General features: G+C 43.2%; 1 protein-coding gene across 1 annotated transcript in view; it reads left to right on the top strand.

Annotated features, from left to right (window-relative positions):
• Positions 1-17,620, top strand: part of ZFYVE1 (zinc finger FYVE-type containing 1) — a 182,213-nt gene that overhangs the window by 110,858 nt on the left and 53,735 nt on the right. Inside the window, exon 4 of the mRNA XM_078659491.1 lies at positions 1,221-1,435. Within this exon, the coding sequence (XP_078515617.1) occupies positions 1,221-1,435 (215 nt within the window). The remainder of the gene's footprint in view (positions 1-1,220; positions 1,436-17,620) is intronic.

The raw sequence follows: 17,620 nt of genomic DNA, 5'->3' as shown, positions 1-17,620 counted from the left end.
TTGTTGGTCCTCAGCTGCCAACCTAGGGAGTGGACCACAAATATAATATAGGTTTGGTCCAAATAACCATTTGTGAAATAAACTGAATCCTTAAAAGTAAATTTATCAGATCTATTCTCAAGACTCTTCCTCATAATTTGAAACACAAAAATGAGCAATAGTACAATTAGGAGCATTAGATAGTCAGAACTCTGCTATAATCTAAAGTCTGGCATAATGAAAGAGTTGGTGTATGTAGACACCAACATGATCAGAAAACTGGTCTCAACCGAAACCATTTGTAAATGGAACCTGTGCATAACGAGAATCCAAATCCTGACTTACTTTGGCCCTGGCATAATATTTGAAGTTATGTTCAACCTTGTGATGTAATGAGAACACTGCCACACTTTGGCACCTTCCTGCATGGCACTAGGTGGCTTTTTCTAGTGGACAAGTGGATTTCCAAAGCCTTTCATCCCTTGCAAACCAAGCATGTTTCTGCATTGTACGTCCTGAGGAGTGTGATGCAGCATTTGTCTGTATAGCATTGTGAGTTCTGGATTCCATATCACAGAATAAATGATCCGCTTATGAGGATATGCAAATGATCGATGCATTCTGTAAGGGTACACATGAGAAACAAACTGTTTCAATGCAGGATGGAGGGCAAAAATTTGATTTTAAGCAAGTGCTGTAGCGTATGCATTGTACATATACTTTGGAAGTTTCTGCTCAAAACGTTTTATTGTAAATTAAATAGTGAGTAACATCATACAAGTGCTTACCCAATACCTTCCGAAAGAGCTAACACTAATAGATATAAGATATAAGGACAAATAAATGCAAAAATAATATTGTGTATGAGAAAATAAAAAACCTATACTATGTGTTGAATGAAAAACTTTTTCAAACATAGAAAGTGAATAAGAATTTGCATTTGTTTAGAGGTGCAATAAAAATACACCTCTAAGAAATGTACAGACCTATCATTCCGCTCTAGTCTTGCTCTGTCTTTGCAGAGAGTTTTGTCGGGGTCTAAGGTTTTAAAGCGCTTTCTTTGTTTTAAGGGACCCATACAAGTTGGCTGAGCTTTAGTTATCAAAACCAAATAACTCAGATGTTTGCGATGTTTTGAGTTTCCTATCCCTAAATAGAGTTATATTGAAGTATGACTATGTTAACACTATTCTGTAATGTGAAAATATGGTTGATCTTTTTTTCTTTTTAACCTTTTGCAGAACACCCTGCGGAAATGCCAGAAAAGCTCATCCAAGAAAGGTTTCGAAAGCTAAGTCGCTTTCCTGAAGCCTTTAGCTCTATCCGCTACAAGGGAACACGGACCTATAATCCCCCAACGGACTTCTCAGGGCTGCGGCGGGCCGTAGAGTTTCACCTTGAGAATAACACTACACGCTCTTCCCGGCACCCAGGTGTCATTTATAAGGCTCTAAAGGTAAACCATTTATTTGAGTACCAAAGAAGAGACAAAATGAGAGGTGGGGAGACAGTAGCTGGAAACGGGTGTCATAGATTGGTAAAGACAAGGTGAAATCATAGTCTTGAGAACAGCCTTCTTTAGCCAGACCTGAGCTTAACCTGGAGCGAACCGATTGAAGTGTTGTGCTGATAGTAATTGTAAACTTAAAATCACAGCTGACAAAAGAATTAAGATGACTTTCAGTGAAGCATGGTATTGCTCATGTTTCTTTTTTGAAAACCAGTGTGTTCCAACAATGGAATAATGAGAGGGACAACTTACTAGGATTTTGCACCCTTTCTGGTGTTTTGATGCTTCAATCTTTTTAAGAACTTTTTGGTATATTTGTTGTTTTTTACCTTCCTAATATATATTCACTATATTTCACCCTTTTCATCCTGCCTGTATGCGGAAGAAAAAAGTACAATTGATGGACAGAATGCAGAACAATGTCATACATTCACCCCAGTACAGAGATCTGGGCTTAAATCCATCGTTTTTTTGCTCCTCATGCCATTCCAGTGTGAACCCAGCCATATGCAAATCAGTCTTGACCTTGCGCCTAATGGGAACAGTCCAGCCTGAACTGCCAGGCCAGGTCCTCCCTGCACTGGAAACAAGCATCTTATGACCGGTTTCGGGGTTTCACCCCTCATCAGTCAGGATAGCTTGACTCCAGTGGCATGGAGAGCTCGGGACCCACGTCTGGGCATACCCGTCCCACTCGGGGTGTCAAATGCAAAAATCAAAATTGAAGGACCGAATGCTGAACAATGTCATACATTCACCCCAGTACAGAGATCTGGGCCGAAATCCATAATTCTTTTGCTTTTGGGTATGTCGCCTTAAGTGGGAAGGGTATGCTGCCCAGACGTGGGTCCCATGCTCAATACACCACTGGATTCAAGCAAGCCTGGCTTATGAAGGGTGATGCCCTGAAACCGGTCCCAGGATGTTGTTTCCAGTCCAGGGAGGACCTGGCTTGGCAGTTTGGGCTGGACTGTTCCCACACGGAACAGGGTCAAGACTGAGTTGCATATGGCTGGGTTCAAACTGGGGTGGTGTGGTGAGGGAAAGAATGATGGATTTAACCCAGTTCCTTGTGACTGGGAGTGAATGTTTGCATTGTCAAGCACTCCGTCCATCAATTGTTTCTTTAGTGTATGCAGAAGCAAGCAAGCTCTTGCCTATTTTGCTATTAGAAGCCTCAGTGACTCGCACATGGCTGTTATTATCCCTTTCAAGGTTGCGTGACCCTAGGCCATGCAACCCTATGTTATCTGTGTAAAGTTGCCCTCATCTGAGGGAACTTTCTTGGTGTATACTACAGGTTATCCAAGCAACTGTTCTTTCAACATCAGTGTCCTAATTCAGCAAGTTGATAATTTGAGACACCATATTTGAGCTAAGTGACACTTTAATACTGTAGTCAGTTCTGAGCCATCTTAATACTTAACCTATTTTTGAAATACTTACAAAAAGTGATGGAATTCTGTTTTCCATTGTTGGAACCACTGATTCCACAGAGTACATGCAAGTGGTTCTGACACACTGAAGAGTGTATATATTGTTCTGAGAACTGCAACACCAGCACCTTCAAGGGCCCTGCATACATTTTCCTTTCCAAGTCTTGGATAGGAAGGAAAGTAATAAAGGGAAGTAACCTTTTCTCACCCATAGTGTTGTATTTCCTTTTGGAGGGATATATTTCAGGACCAGAAATGGCGCTCCTTGTTTTTACATCACTATGTTTTGGACAGTTGTACCTCCAAAGCCTTAATGCATCCTGATTTTCCAGTGGTTGTTCCAAGTCTTTGGGCCAAATGTACGATGCTTTTTAGTGTGCGCAAACGGGTCTTAGACCCGTTTGCACATGCTAAAAAGCATGGGCCCATGAACAAACAGTATTTTGCGACTCGCAAATAAATTGCCACTTGCAAAATACTGTTTTGCGGCTCGCTATTAGGAAGGGGTGTTCCCTTTCTAATAGCGACCACAAAGCTATGTACCAACGTTTTGCGACTGCAATTGCGGTCGCAAAGCACATTTGCAAATTACCACCTACTTCAAGTAGGTGGTAATGCATTTGCAAATGGGAAGGGGTCGCCAGGCGACCCCTTCCCCTTTGCAAATGCATGCAATATTATTTTTAAGGGCAGGCACAGGTTCCAGGGACCACTGCCTGCTCTTAAAAAATGAAAAGAAAACGTTTCATGTTTTTTTTTAATGCATCCCTTTTTCCTTTAAGGAAAACGGTTTGCATTTATTTTAAAAAAACTGCTTTATTTAAAAGCAGTCGCAGACAGGCCACAATCCCTAATAGGGCCTGTCATTCCGAATGCGCTGGCAAATTGCGAAAGGCTGATTAATATTCCTGGGCCTCGCAATTTGCGACCCCATTGGGAATCGCAAACAGTGTTAAACACACTGTTCATGCTAAATAGCGCCTTGCAAATTGTGAGTTGCAAATGCGACGCAATTTGCGAGGCGCTATTTGGCAGGTCGTACATCTGGCCCTATGTCTCTAGTCCTGTTTCCTGTCTTCAATACTCTTTGCTGCTCCTTGCCCCTGTGATCCTGCCTTTAATTCCTGACTCGACAGAGAACTCCAACTGCTGGTGCCTTTCACTTTGTCTCCAATTGTGGTATCCTTACCTCTAGTTCCTTGTTCCTTTAGTACTGTAGTTTCCGTTTTCTTCAGCATTCCAGGTGTCGGAACCTTTAGTACTCCTGGTGAGGGATTTAGATTCTTCTATTTTATTTCCCATCTCTTTCCTTTACTTTGGACTATTGAAGACTGTTCATCTGCCTGCCTTCTGTACCTGAAGGTATGTTGGCTATAAGCTGATTCTTTACAAATTCATGTCAGGATAATACATTTTGATTCCGGATGTGCATGATATTGATATTTTCCCTTAGGCCATCTCTTATTCTGGGATTATTTATTTAATGAAAGTGCTATTGATTAGATGCCGATGAAGATATCCAGCATTTATCAATTTCTACAACGAATTAACAATGTTTTACCTGTTCAGAAAAGAAAAGGGGAATAATGATGCACAGTGATGCCTTGTGGAAAGAAGGTCTGCATTGGCCTTCAGTGCTGGTACAACCGCTCAACAGAAACTGGGAAGATCTCTGTGAATCGTGATAAGATGGGATTAGGAAGGGAGTTTAGGATGCTGTGTCCAAATTGCGTAATGGAGAACGTCTGCAACAGAGCAGTGCTCCATAAATCCTCTTTCTGCTATGGAAGCAAAGGAGACATAGAGGCAATGTTAGGAATGTGCAATAGGAGTTAGACTGCAGAGTACTAGATGCTCTAACTTCAGATGCTTCTACAATGAAGAACAGAAAGGTGAGGTATACAGAGGCGTAGTGTGGGGCATCACATCTTTCTCCTGAATCTTCAAGCTGCCTTATCACAATATATATCGTACATTGAAGTTATTGGAAAGATAACTCCGTGACACCTCTCCTTTTTAATGTGTTTATATTCCTAGATGATCATTAGTGACACACTTGTGCCAAAAATTCCTTCAGCTTCATCACATAGCACCTCCCATGTATTTTCTGCCCCTCATAAGTACTTTTGATTTTCCATGGACTGCGCTGAGTCTTGGTCGAAACATCTCTCAACTGCATCCATGTTCAGCTTTGCATCTGTTGAATTTCATGGAGTCCGTCATCTATGATTCAATGGCAGGGTGCAGGTTTCTAGGGATTGTTATATTTTGTATAGAGATAGTAAGTAGACCGTAATGTCATAAAATGGCTGTGGCTAATCGGTGTGTGGTTATCTGTGGACTCTGGAGCAAGTGGTAAAAGGTGGTACCTTGTGGTAATTGGGTATATTATGTGTTTAAACAACTTTATTTTTATTTGGGAGCAGTTGCGACTGCATCGTTGTAGTTCGACTACATAGAACACAGGACAGTAAATATATTGAATCGTACTTCACGTAAGATTACAGTACAGTAGATATCAGTTATTAAGCACATTCAGAAATTAGGATGCCATTACACAATAGCCAGGGGACATCTGTAAGAATAATGTAATCAGAGGAGGACAACATTTTGAAAAGACAGCATTTCAAATATATTTGGCATGGATGAGGTACCTGCAGTAATGACACTGTCCCTATTTATGTATTTTTTTAAAGGCAGAATGTAAAATTTTTGCTTTCTGTCATTTATAATGGGCGACAACTTCTCCAAGCATAGATCCTCCACAGTGTTGTCCGCCACATAGCTACAGGTGGGGAGGACTGTAGTTTGCAGTTGTGGTCTGTATTGAGTCTTGCAGCAAGGAGAAGGTGTGTGATTAGTTTCCCTGTTAACGTCATCATCTGGTATATGCTATCCTCACCTGGATCACTTAGCAATAGGACAGATGGGTCATTGGAAGTTCTATGCCCTCAACAACTTAGAGTATGCTAGGATCACTATAGTTTTATAAGTGCTTTCCTTGTGCTGAGAACATATACACAACTAGGTCACTCTAGACCACATTTTGGACCTTGTTGGCCTGGTATTTCGATGTTTAGATCTCAGTCTCAGTTAAACATAGTATAATGCTTCGTAGCAGGTAGTAAATTAATCATAACATTGTCAAGGGTTGGAGATCCTTTCTTCGTTTGATTATGGAAGTGCAATCCCTATTGCCTGACTCTTATCTGTCCAGACCTGCCGCCTATAATAGCTGCGTAAGATCATAGTTGTCTATATGGCTGAGGTTAAATTGTTTTCTACTCTGTACTTCCAGTTTACGAATGTGTCACCTAAACGTGGAGGGTCTCACTTTCACCATGTGTGGGTTGTGGATTGCCAGCGCTGTGAGCGGAATGTTGTTGCCTCACCTTAGGAGTCAAATAGTCTAATAAAGTTCATACAGAGTATAGGAGCTTGTTGCTCTGCCATCTATGTCTTTGTGAAAACCACAGGGTATACAGAGTGGTCCCTCTCTAATATTAAACCAGCTTTCGGGGGGTCGGAGGGGGTTGCAGCTGAAGTCGAGAGCTGATCATAACTGCAGTGCATAAATGTAATGTTCATTGACGGGGAATGCCTCCGTCAAATTGCCTTCTACACAAAATGCCTTAGATACCCTCGAGGGCTTGTTCCAGAAAAATCCTATCAATTTCTCTTTTTCTATGGGAAATTGTGGTTTTGGCAAGAGTTATGGTATCCCAATCAACTGCACTCCAAGTTTACTCTATTTCTATCAAATATATATGCAGTTTTTGGTGTGCTTGATGTGTGTATCCACTAGCTCTGGATACCCTACATTTTGAAATACGCTATCTTCTGTTACAAAGAAGTAATTTTTATGCACAACCATTAATATATTTCGACCATGTATTCCACAAAGGGTATGTCATGCTTAAAGTTGCTGATTCTTCTATTTTCCCCGTGCTAAGGAATGAAACTATAGTAGATACCAGAGAACCACAAGTGGGACTGGTCACCAGCAAGTACATGGGATTCCTGCAGTACTTAAAGGTCCTCTCTTTAATTGTAACCATCTCTGACATTTCCATTTCATGATAGATTTTAGGTTATGTACATTTAGCGTGACTAGTAATATGGGTAGTTAAGGTTACTCCTGACATTGACGGTACGCCAAGACTATATAGGCAGCATTGCTGTGGGGGCGCACTTCCACTCTGGCAAGTATTCAAAATGGTATTGTAGCAGTGATATTTCCATCAGCTGAACACCCCACAGCTTCATCCTGTATATCCTGGACACAGTGAAAACAAAAATAAACGAAAGCATCAAATTCAAGATGCCAATTATAAATGTCACATAGTGATGCTTCAAACAAAAATAAACTTCGATCAGCTTCATGTACTTGGCCTTCCTCAAATGATTAATCGAGGAGCCATTTGTAATGTTGACACTGCAGTTGCCTAGCTGCTCTCTGGTCTATGCTAGAGTATCGCCTCTGAGTTTCCAATGTTCAGGATCTCCTTTGCTTCTCTGGGCGATCAACTGAATATTATTTTGCATTGAAGTTGTAAGATAGGCGAAACGTAAAGACAAATGTGTACAGAGTTATAATGTGAACTCAGGGAGGGGTTTGGATGGAGTACGGGTTGGGTAGTGGAACCCCACGTGGCATTATGTTGGGAAAAGCCCTTTCACTCACACGTTCCACATGGGATTGTTCTAGATAGACCTGAGTTTAAGGATTCATCTGTGTTACTATAGTTAAACTAGCATAAGGTTACCGTTACAGGACTTCTGCTTTATGGCATGTGCAGTTACCCTTGCGTACCACATTTGTTGAAATATTGATATATATATGTTGTTATTATGTCAATATCATCTGCGATGATAATGGTCTGTTTCACAATTGGTAATTCAATTAAAAAAAAAATTTGCAAAAAAAGATAAAGTGAACTCCCTGAACTTTTTTTTTTTTTCTGCAGTTGGCATGTTGAAAACACTCAATAAGTGAGCACCAGGATGATTTCACAGCCCCCAGGCACTTGGAGCAGATGTCAAAAGATAGCCTGCACATGGGCCTCTAGCTGAGCCTTGGATAGGGCCTTTGCAACACCTTGCTGCAAAATAGCCTTTTCAAATTCCTTCACTAAGAGTTAAATGTCACTCTTTATAGCTGTATTCTTTAGATCTGGGATTCCAGTCTGCTTTTCTCTGCTAGGTGGTTAGAGTTTTTTTTGCAAGATTAGCATTTCCTTTTGATGGACTTCATTTTAGGGGCCTTTCGTCATGCTGCTGCCCTTACAGAGAGTTCAGTATGTAGAAACTCAAGGTGTCAATTCAGACATTCGCCGCAGTTGAACCAATGAAGAGTTTCATTAGAGTCCCGATCTTTGGGTCTTCTAGCAAGTGTCACTCAGCGAAGAACTGTGCTGTGTGTGATAAATATAGAGGCCAAGTTATTGTGAAGGCATGCGCTAATGCCGTAGCCTGAATCTGCCGTTTTGTGGTGAGAAACAAGGAGGCGAGTCTTAACAAGGTTGTTAGAGAGAGGCAGCTCCAGAATGTAGTCCCAGGAAGACTATCCTCGGCGGCCTTAAGCATATCAAATGGAAGCTGGTACTGTACTTGCATGCCTAGAAGGCGGCAAGGCTTTTATTCTGAAGAAGGCTGTCAGAAGACCACAGGCTGCATTGAGGCCGGTGCGATGTGCAAAGACCACTTCAGAACCTCCGTGTACCGGCCTGACGCCCCAACCCCACACCTAGAAGCAGCCCACCTTGCTAATCTCCCAGAATGGACATCAGATCATATTTTGGATGGATGCTGCACTTGCCCACGCTCTGCCAGAAAAGCCTCTGGCCTCTAAAGCTGCAAGGGGTGTAGAGAAGTGCCCCTTTTTGACTTGATCACTACCGCTTTTTGCCTAGTAAATGATGTGACTGTGACTGAAAGTGCACAGGATTCCTGCTAACCAGGTCCCCAGTGCCAGAACTCTTTCCGAAAACTGTGCAATTGTTTCCCAGTTGACAAAACCTTTAGCCACATCTGTAAGTCCTTAGTAGATGGTACCTAGGGCCAGAGGAACTAAAGTAGGGTCTCCCAATGCCTGCAACATGAATTGTCACTCTAAGGGGCCCCCTCACCAAGCACATGCAAGCATGTCATTTCAGGCTCCGTGTCTTGATGCAGACAAAAGGGAAAACCCAACATTTCACACATCCCTGTCTGCCATGTCTGCTACCACTGCATGTGATACTTGTAAGTCACCCCTACAGAAAGCCTGACAGCCCTATGGCCGGGTACTTAGTACTACATGTGAGGGCATACCTGCATGAACAGCTACGCCCATATGCTGGTCAGTTCAATTTCTGCCAGTGCAAGTGACCAGACAAGCCATTTTAAGACATGTGCTGGATGCTGGTGAAAACAAGTTCCCCAGCTACATGATGGCTTCACTGAAAATTTGCTATCAAACGTCTTGTATTGATAAATCCACACTGATGCCAGTGTTGGGTTTATCAATTTGTCCAGGACCCCCTTGGCACCTGGACAGGTGGGAAAATTAGCCAGTCTGGTAGGCGTGCCACCCTCAGGCTAGTACTACCCCAAAGGTGGACTAAACTGAGGTGTACATGACTTTTCAGAAGTAGCCATCTTTGTGATGGCATACTTGGGTATTCTGGGACACGTTAATGCCCTCTTCCCACAGGAAGTGGTCATATAGGGGGTATAGTGACCCCAAGGGTCAGTAGTCTATTGGCTACTCCCCTAACACCCCCAAATTCAGTATTTAGGGGAGACCATGGCACCATAAAAACAGATCCTGAAGACTAAGACGGACGAGAAGAGTTGCACCCCAGCAAAAACAGAATGTCCAGCAACTGACTTGGCACCAACTCTGCCGGCCTGCCTGCTGCCTTCACCCATTGCACCAAAAGTCAACTTGTCCTACATCAGTTGAATTCCCAGACCCAGAGAGACCTGCCAGCACTTCACCCAGGAACCAAGACCTCTTGTAGAACAGTGGAACTGTTTCCTGCATCCTACAGAAAATCCAGAGAAGAGAGACTGAGGCCTCTGGAACCACCAAACCCCAACACCTGAGGCAACCACTGCAGCCGTCGCCTCTGGTCCAATTTGAAGTGGGCCACTGGTGCCAACAAGGTTCCCCAGCCCTACAGTGTTAGAATCCACCATGGTTTCACCCCTCATGAACTCCCAGACGTCGCCTGCAGACTCTGCATGCAGGCCCCCTCTACCGTGACTGCTCCTGGGTAAGAAAACCCGACACCTAAGGACACCTCTGCACCCATCGCCCCTGCACCGTGGAGAAGAAGAACAAGGGTGTCCCTATGTCCCTGAGCATCGTAAGGCCTGAGGCCCCCTCTATAGTTCAGCCCAACTGGCCTTCCAGCCAGAGGCTGCAGCCTCTTCTCGCAGTGACCGATCCCCATTGAAATATGCTGTTTTGCGATCTGCACCGGGCCGCCCACGTGCCGCTGGTGGTGTACTGCTTGTTCTTCTTTTGACCTTGCCCTCCACTCACCTTAACTCCTGGAGATTGGTCCTGTAATTCGCTATACTGTACCTGTTTGCAGAACTTTTTCTTCTTCTCATAGGATAACATTTCAGATTTCAAAAATTGCAGTGTCCACCTTTTAAAGGGAAAATAATTTATATGTAAAACGCGTTTACCTGAACGTTTTTTCTCTGATGCTTAAACAGATAGTTGATCTTTTTATAAATTGGTGAGGATCTTCTTCTTGTGTTGTGTGTGTCATTTATTGAGCATTGTGTGAATTTTGCGACTGTCTTGCACTCCTCTGTGTTAAGCCTAAGGCTGCTTGACCACACTACCCCTAATGGAGCCCTTTGCGATTGCATAGAAAGCCCCCTGTCCACTCATAAGGGAACCCATGGACTCTACACGATATATCTGTTTTTTTATATATCACATAGTGAGAAGGGGCCCACCATTTAGAGACCTCCACCAAGGTATTCCTTTAGGTTGTGTGAACTCTGGGTGAGTCTGGCTCAAAGGAGCTGGGAAGTTGCCTAATCTGGAGCCCAAATCCGAAGCCCAATGTTCAGCTCAGACATTGAATTAATCAATATTTGTTAAGTTTGCAGGTACTCAAAACTGATTGTCACAGTGCTGAAAACCCAGGGAAGCAGCAGTGGAAGGAGAACTAAGTTGAGAAAACGCAAGTTTTAATGGATTCATTAAAAGAGATTTTAGAGGTCTTGGAACATAGGTGAGAAGGTATAGACATCCATAGCTTTGCAGCTGCATAAGTGAAGGAGCATCCTCCTGTTCGAACCTTATGAAACAGAGGAACAAAGAAGAGTCTTTGATCCACATACCCCTCCCTCAACCAAAGTGCCGTGGGCAGGGTGTGACCCCGTGGGTGATGGTTAAATAGTTGAGAGAGGTTTAACTTTCCAAGGATTTCACTGAACCGTGCTGGAAGTCGCTCTGAGGGATTGCCCATGTGTAGATTAAAATCCCCTGTTACACAGACATTGGCTATACTAATTACGTGACAAGTCCTCTCCCAGTCCATGCCAATTTTATGTTTTAAGGTTGTTAGTCTTGGTAAATTTCAGATTCTATGGATTACAGTTGTCTGAGTTCTCTAAAGGGTAGTTGGCGGGTTGACAGCTACTGATGTTACCTTTTGTCTTTGTAGCTGAGATCTATAGGTACCAAAGGTCATGTTTTGCTTGTTTAGTATCCTAGAGGATATTAAGAAGAAATCTTTTTGTGCCGGTCTTAGGTTGAAACTAGATGGTGGAGACTAAAGAAGGCGTTGTCTGCTGTAGTGAGCCGTAATCTTGGCATTTACTTGTTTCATTTCATAAAATAAGTTTTTTAAACCCACTTTCTTTCCTTTGTTAATGGGCTAACTTCGCCTTCTCTCTCTTTTTCTTATATTTATGCTGCTTCTTATATGCCTTTTGCAGCTTGTCCATAGCCCCTCAACTTTGCTACCTATCTTGATTGTAATGTCGAGAATTCTTTTACACCTTTCTCGTTCCTTCAAGATTTACAATTGTTGTATCTGAATATGCGCTCCTGACCTCTTCCTTGCTTCTTGTGCATTTTCAAATGTAGTTTTCTGTACACACACCCACCACCACCACCACCACCACCACCACCACCACCACCACCACCACCACCACATCCACATCCACATCCACATCCACATCCACATCCACATCCACATCCACATCCACCACCACAACCACCTCCTCCTCCTCCTCCTCCTCCTCCACATCCACCACCACATCCACCACCACATCCACCACCTCCTCCTCCCTGAATGTATAGATAACTATTCCATTAACACCATTATTTTCAGAGGGAACCTGTACGGCCACAACTTTGCCTTAGAAACCTCATAGTTATGATCCTCTTAGCTTAAATCTTATGTTTTTCAGCCTGTTTTGCCATTAAGCTGAGAGCCTGGCCTGAAGTTCTTGTTACAATGGACAATTCCATTGTGTTGCTATGGCACCCAAAGAGCAGACTGTGGTCTCAGAGGGCACATACCATCATACATCCTTGCTCTCATGAAGAGTCACAGGAGGATGGGGACGGGCTCATTCCGCACTTTTACTTTCCCAAGGTGACACTTCTCATTAAACAAGTGTGATGGGAACAGACACCGGGTTGATGCCGGATTCTCAGATTTGAATGTGGCACCGTAATGTTAAGAAGTGTGGCCTGTAAGTGCTTTGTTGTTTATTTGTCAACTTGGAGAAAAGCCTTGTTGGCCAGTTACAACACATGTAGCAAATTCATTGGTTTTGACCACTAGGAGTACATGATTGTAGTTTATGATCCTCATATGAATTTATATTGATGTTTAGGAGTTCAGATACAGTAAACAAAACAGATTGCAGGTGCAGGGATTCTTGGACATCTTGTCCTCCGAGACCTTCTACTCATCTGATGAGAATTTGGTAAATTGGTGGGGCAAATAATTTAAAACTGTATAACATGGACATTACTTGGTGAGATTTCTTCCCCCTCCACCGCACCCCTCCCCCCTCCCCAAACGGTCCCACCTCCATTCTGCAGTTTAGAAGTGTTGAAATAAATGAGAAATCCAAACTGATAATAAAAATCACAGTGGGATTTGCAAAATCACATTGTATTGCTCTCTTTTTGTACCTTTTAGATTGTGTTTTCTAAAAGGAATTGTGGCGAAGTGGCATAGATTTCACTCCAGATATCGGATTAATTTATGGTTCATGCAGTTTGGCATATGTGTTTATCTTCTTATTTTATTTACTTTCGGGCTTTCTGGTTGCAGTGGAGAGGAGCAGGGATCAGAAGAGTGAGCGTTGGCATTTGACATTGTATTTCCAAATTCCTGGTCACAATGCAAAATGTCAATTTTCTACTTTGCCTTATTTCATTTGCGGTCTGAGGAATGGACAGATGTTTTTAGGTCGAGCATCGAGACCTATTGCTGCCCGTTTCTGGGAATGTAGACATGAGAGGGGCACGAGCGCAGATTTCACCTCGTGGGCGCGCATGGCGCCGTGCCCATCTCGTGCCTCACATTCCCGTGCGCACACAGCCAGCCCCCACACCCCTGCACAGTCACACACACACACACACACAGGCACACGTACACACGCTGCCGCCCCCCACCACACACACACATACAGACAGGCATCCATACACACGCCACCGCCCCCTAACCCCCCCCTGCACGCACACACACACACACCCCCGCCCCATGCATCGGGAGATCGGTACTTACTTGTTAGGCGCGGGGGCGCATCCCCGCCAACATCGCAGGGAGCGGCGTTTGCAGCCCCCAGCGTAGGAAACAGGCCCCCGCGGAGTGAAGAGGAAAAGGGGACGAGACCCAAGGCGCGCGACGCGGCACAGGGAGGCGGTGCGTGCCAGGCCTCCGCCGCTGCCTGGAACCTGTGCGCGCGCTCTCCAGCCTGTCGCGAGCACGCCTCCTTCTGGCTACTAGCGTGTCCCAGCCGCCGCGGTCACAGCGGGCCGCCTCTCCTCTGAGCTGGATTCGCAGGGGCGGGGTGGGGGGCGGTTCATAGGTTCCGTCTGCGCTCGCAGCAATATTAGATATCGCATTATATAGGCATCCATTATCGTGTTTTGCAACAGGGAAAACTTGCTGCACGTCACAGGAAGATATTGCTCAAAATTCGATCGTACACAACTTGCAATTGTTGGAATCGTGCGCATTAAAACCTCTTTATCAACGCGATTGGCTGATGTTGAAGTCTGGTATTCAACAACTGGTTCAAATATGTTTTCTCAATGTTTCACGCTTTATTACAAATGTCACCAAAAAAGTTCATATTTCACTTCTGTTCTTGGATTTTTGTCACAATAAAATACAATGAACATAATCTTCCCAAAAGTTATTTACAAAAATTTAAGCTAGTGCCATTATAAATTACAATCACTTTTATTTAAGTATTTATTTATTTATTTTATTTTGAAAGTTTTATATAGCGCGGGCAAGATCTTTGCAGATATCAGAGCGCTTTACATAGAAGGGGTACATGAGGGAGCAAAGTCAGACAGATAAATCAATAGATCAAACAGTACAAATAGGTGGCTGCAGAGCCAAGCATGTGAGTAATAAGACAAATAATACAAATAAGCAAAGGGGTCCTAATTAAGTAACTAACTAAGTAACTAATTAAGTAGGATCTATTTTCTTCACAGAATTAGAAAAATTCCCAGAAGATCAAGCGCAGCAATGTTTCAGAAACTTTCCTACGTGCAGGGCAGCCATCACTCCCATTATATTCCCTATCCCAAGTCAGACAAATTGCATTTTTCTGCATCATTCCATACCTGAATTTGACATAGAGGACGTTAGGTTATCATATTTTTTTTAAATGTCTCATTAGTTATTAAAAAAAATAAAAGCCATTGTTCTTTGTAATATCAATACATCTAAGTCATGTAAATACCACACCTATTGCATTACAAATGCTAAAGATGTCACATTTGCGAAAGTTAAAACTATTGGCATTATAAATGACAAAGCTATTCATTTCGCTATTCTCAAAAACCAACACATAAATAAAAAAATTGTCATTTACAATACTAATAGCTCAAACTTTCCTAATGCGAGACCTATTGCATTGCAAATGATTGTTGGAGTTGTGGCATACTAATGTTCAGCTGGGAATAGTAGACCACCTGATTCAGAGTTTATGGGAATTGCTTAATGCCATTAAGCATTTACCTCAAATCATTAAGGAAGGATATAAAAAAGATGGAAAGGAAAAGAAAATGATGGAGTAGGCGAGAATGTATATGGTGCTCTGGAACTAGACAGACAATTAAACTTCCTATCCTAGTAATGTCTGAAAGAAGGATAAAAGTTCAAAGTTGAACCAGCATTGGCAAGGGGCAGTAGGATCGGCTTTTCACTGAAAGTGCCTCTTAAGCCACTGTGGAGTTTAGAAACTCAGTAAAGCATCATACAAGCCTTCTGTTACTCACCCTTGCATTCATCCACTAATTGACCCAGTCTTTCATTTATCCATTTATCAGTCCAGAATAAAACTGTCATGAAAACTCAACAAGGATATGCAAGATTGCTTTTTGAAGAAGGGCTGAAATGGGAAACATGCTGCTCTCTGCACATGGCGGGGGGAGAATGTTTGCATTGCCAGCATTCCATCCATCATTTGTTTGCTGTACACTCTTCACATGGCGGGCATATTCTTACAAATAAAAATAAGTAAAAAGTAAGTAACATAGCAGTGACCAGCCATCTTAGAATGGGATTATGCATAGTATATCATTTTGTTTTGTTTGAATCTGTTTATTTTACAATACAACAACAATGCCGTCATCGGTTAACGCAGAGTGCATCATAACATACAATGACATAGAAACTAAAAAAATCATCACATTAAACATGGTATGTCAATAATACAAAGGCAAAGCGCAGGACGAAACACTAGTGGTGTTGAAAACAGATTCATGCAGTTTGGCAGTAATGAAACAACAGTTCTAACAAAACAACTGAAAAGACTGCACAACTTGGCGACCCACCACCACTCTTCACCTCCGCCGTTTCTGAAGGATATAGCATGACATGCACAGTGCAAATGATAAGGGAAAGTGTTTGCATGAGGGGCATCCCAATGGAGAAGTCAATTAGTAGCAACCAACAGGCTATGTGTCCAGGGCCCCATCCACAATATCAATACTATCATCAGACTCACGTGCTCGATTAGACTGGAAGTCAAATAGAATAGTATCCCAATATGTGGCTATTGGACTTTCTCAGCCCTACTGTTTCGTCTCTGTGCCGGTCTGCGCTTTCGGCTTGGGCCAGTTAAGCATTGATCGTTCCCAAGCTACAAATAGTGGGGGTTCAGAGGATTTTGCGGTTAATACGACGCTTAGCCACTATGAAACCCAAGTCTAAAAAGTGAGAAGTCACTCCGTCTTTCTTGTGTCTATGATACAACACCAGGAGGCATATTTTGCATTTGTGTAGATTCAGGTGCTTGCCGATAAACTGGATGTGATGCTAGTCCATTAGTTATGTAAGCGGGGACAGGCCCACTGCATATGCAACAAGTCAGCATTTATGTGGGCACGCTACACCCTCTGAAATGAAATTAAATGAAATTTGGATTTATAACGCGTGCGAATACCCCAAGGTGTCTAGGCGCGGTGGCTCATCCTGATGTGTGAGCCTGCATGGGGATTCGAGGAGGCGGAGCTGCTAGTTGTTAAACAGCTGACTTTTTAAGGTTTTATGGAAGGCCAGGAGGTTGCTTTCTGTCTTCAGTCCAATTGGGAGTGAATTCCACAATCTGGCTGTGCCTGCAACGAAAATCCCTCCCCTTCCCCCAACCCCCCACCCAAGATGCCATTTTGGCCATGGGGACTACAAGATTTGCAGAGTGAAGCTCCCTCCCTGGAAAATACCACTTGAACTTGTTTGCCAAGAAGTCAGAGCTGAGTCCATGAAGTGCCTGAAAGGCGATACAGAGGTCCTTGAATTCAATCCTTCTTTTAACTGGTAGCTAATGTAAGGTTGGTAAGGCATGTGCTACTGATTGATGTTTCAGGATATTAAGCAGCAGGATGGCCACTGCATTCTGCAGGACCTACATTTTATTGAGAAAGCCTGCACGTCTACAATATGAGTACTGTTACCACCGCTTTCTGAAGCTCTAGTGGGATAAAAGGAAGGTGCTTTCTCATGGTTTTGCTCCTGAAAAAGCATGACGAGGTGATTGCATTGATTTGCTCCTCAACGGATAGCTTGGAATCAAAATAGACTCCGAGGTTTTTTACCTTAGAGGCGGGAGTGGGAGTTTCGTCCATTTCCTGAGGTCACCAGCTAGGTTGCCAGAAAGAGGTGTCACACCCAAATAAGAGCATCTCCGTTTTCCCTACGTTTAGTTTGAAGCAGTTTTGTCACATCCAGTGTCCGACTTTGCGCCAACAGTCTTGGAATCTTAGTGCAGTGTCCGTCGGATCTCCAGAAAAGAACGCCACGATCTGCGTGTCATCGAAATACAACACTGTTTGAATCCAAAGGACCTTATGAGCGAACTGAGGGGGGTAACAAACAGGTTGAAAAGCGTTGGGCTCAGTGAAGAACCCTGTGGCACCCCACAGGGCAGGGTAAACCAGGATGAACTGTGCCAGTCAAACTCCACCTCTCTCTGATAAAAC

Source organism: Lissotriton helveticus, chromosome 9 (assembly GCF_964261635.1).
Source record: "Lissotriton helveticus chromosome 9, aLisHel1.1, whole genome shotgun sequence".
Classification (NCBI taxonomy): domain Eukaryota; kingdom Metazoa; phylum Chordata; class Amphibia; order Caudata; family Salamandridae; genus Lissotriton; species Lissotriton helveticus.
The sequence above is the reverse complement of the archived record's forward strand: the minus strand, read 5'-3'. Positions and strand labels throughout refer to the sequence as shown.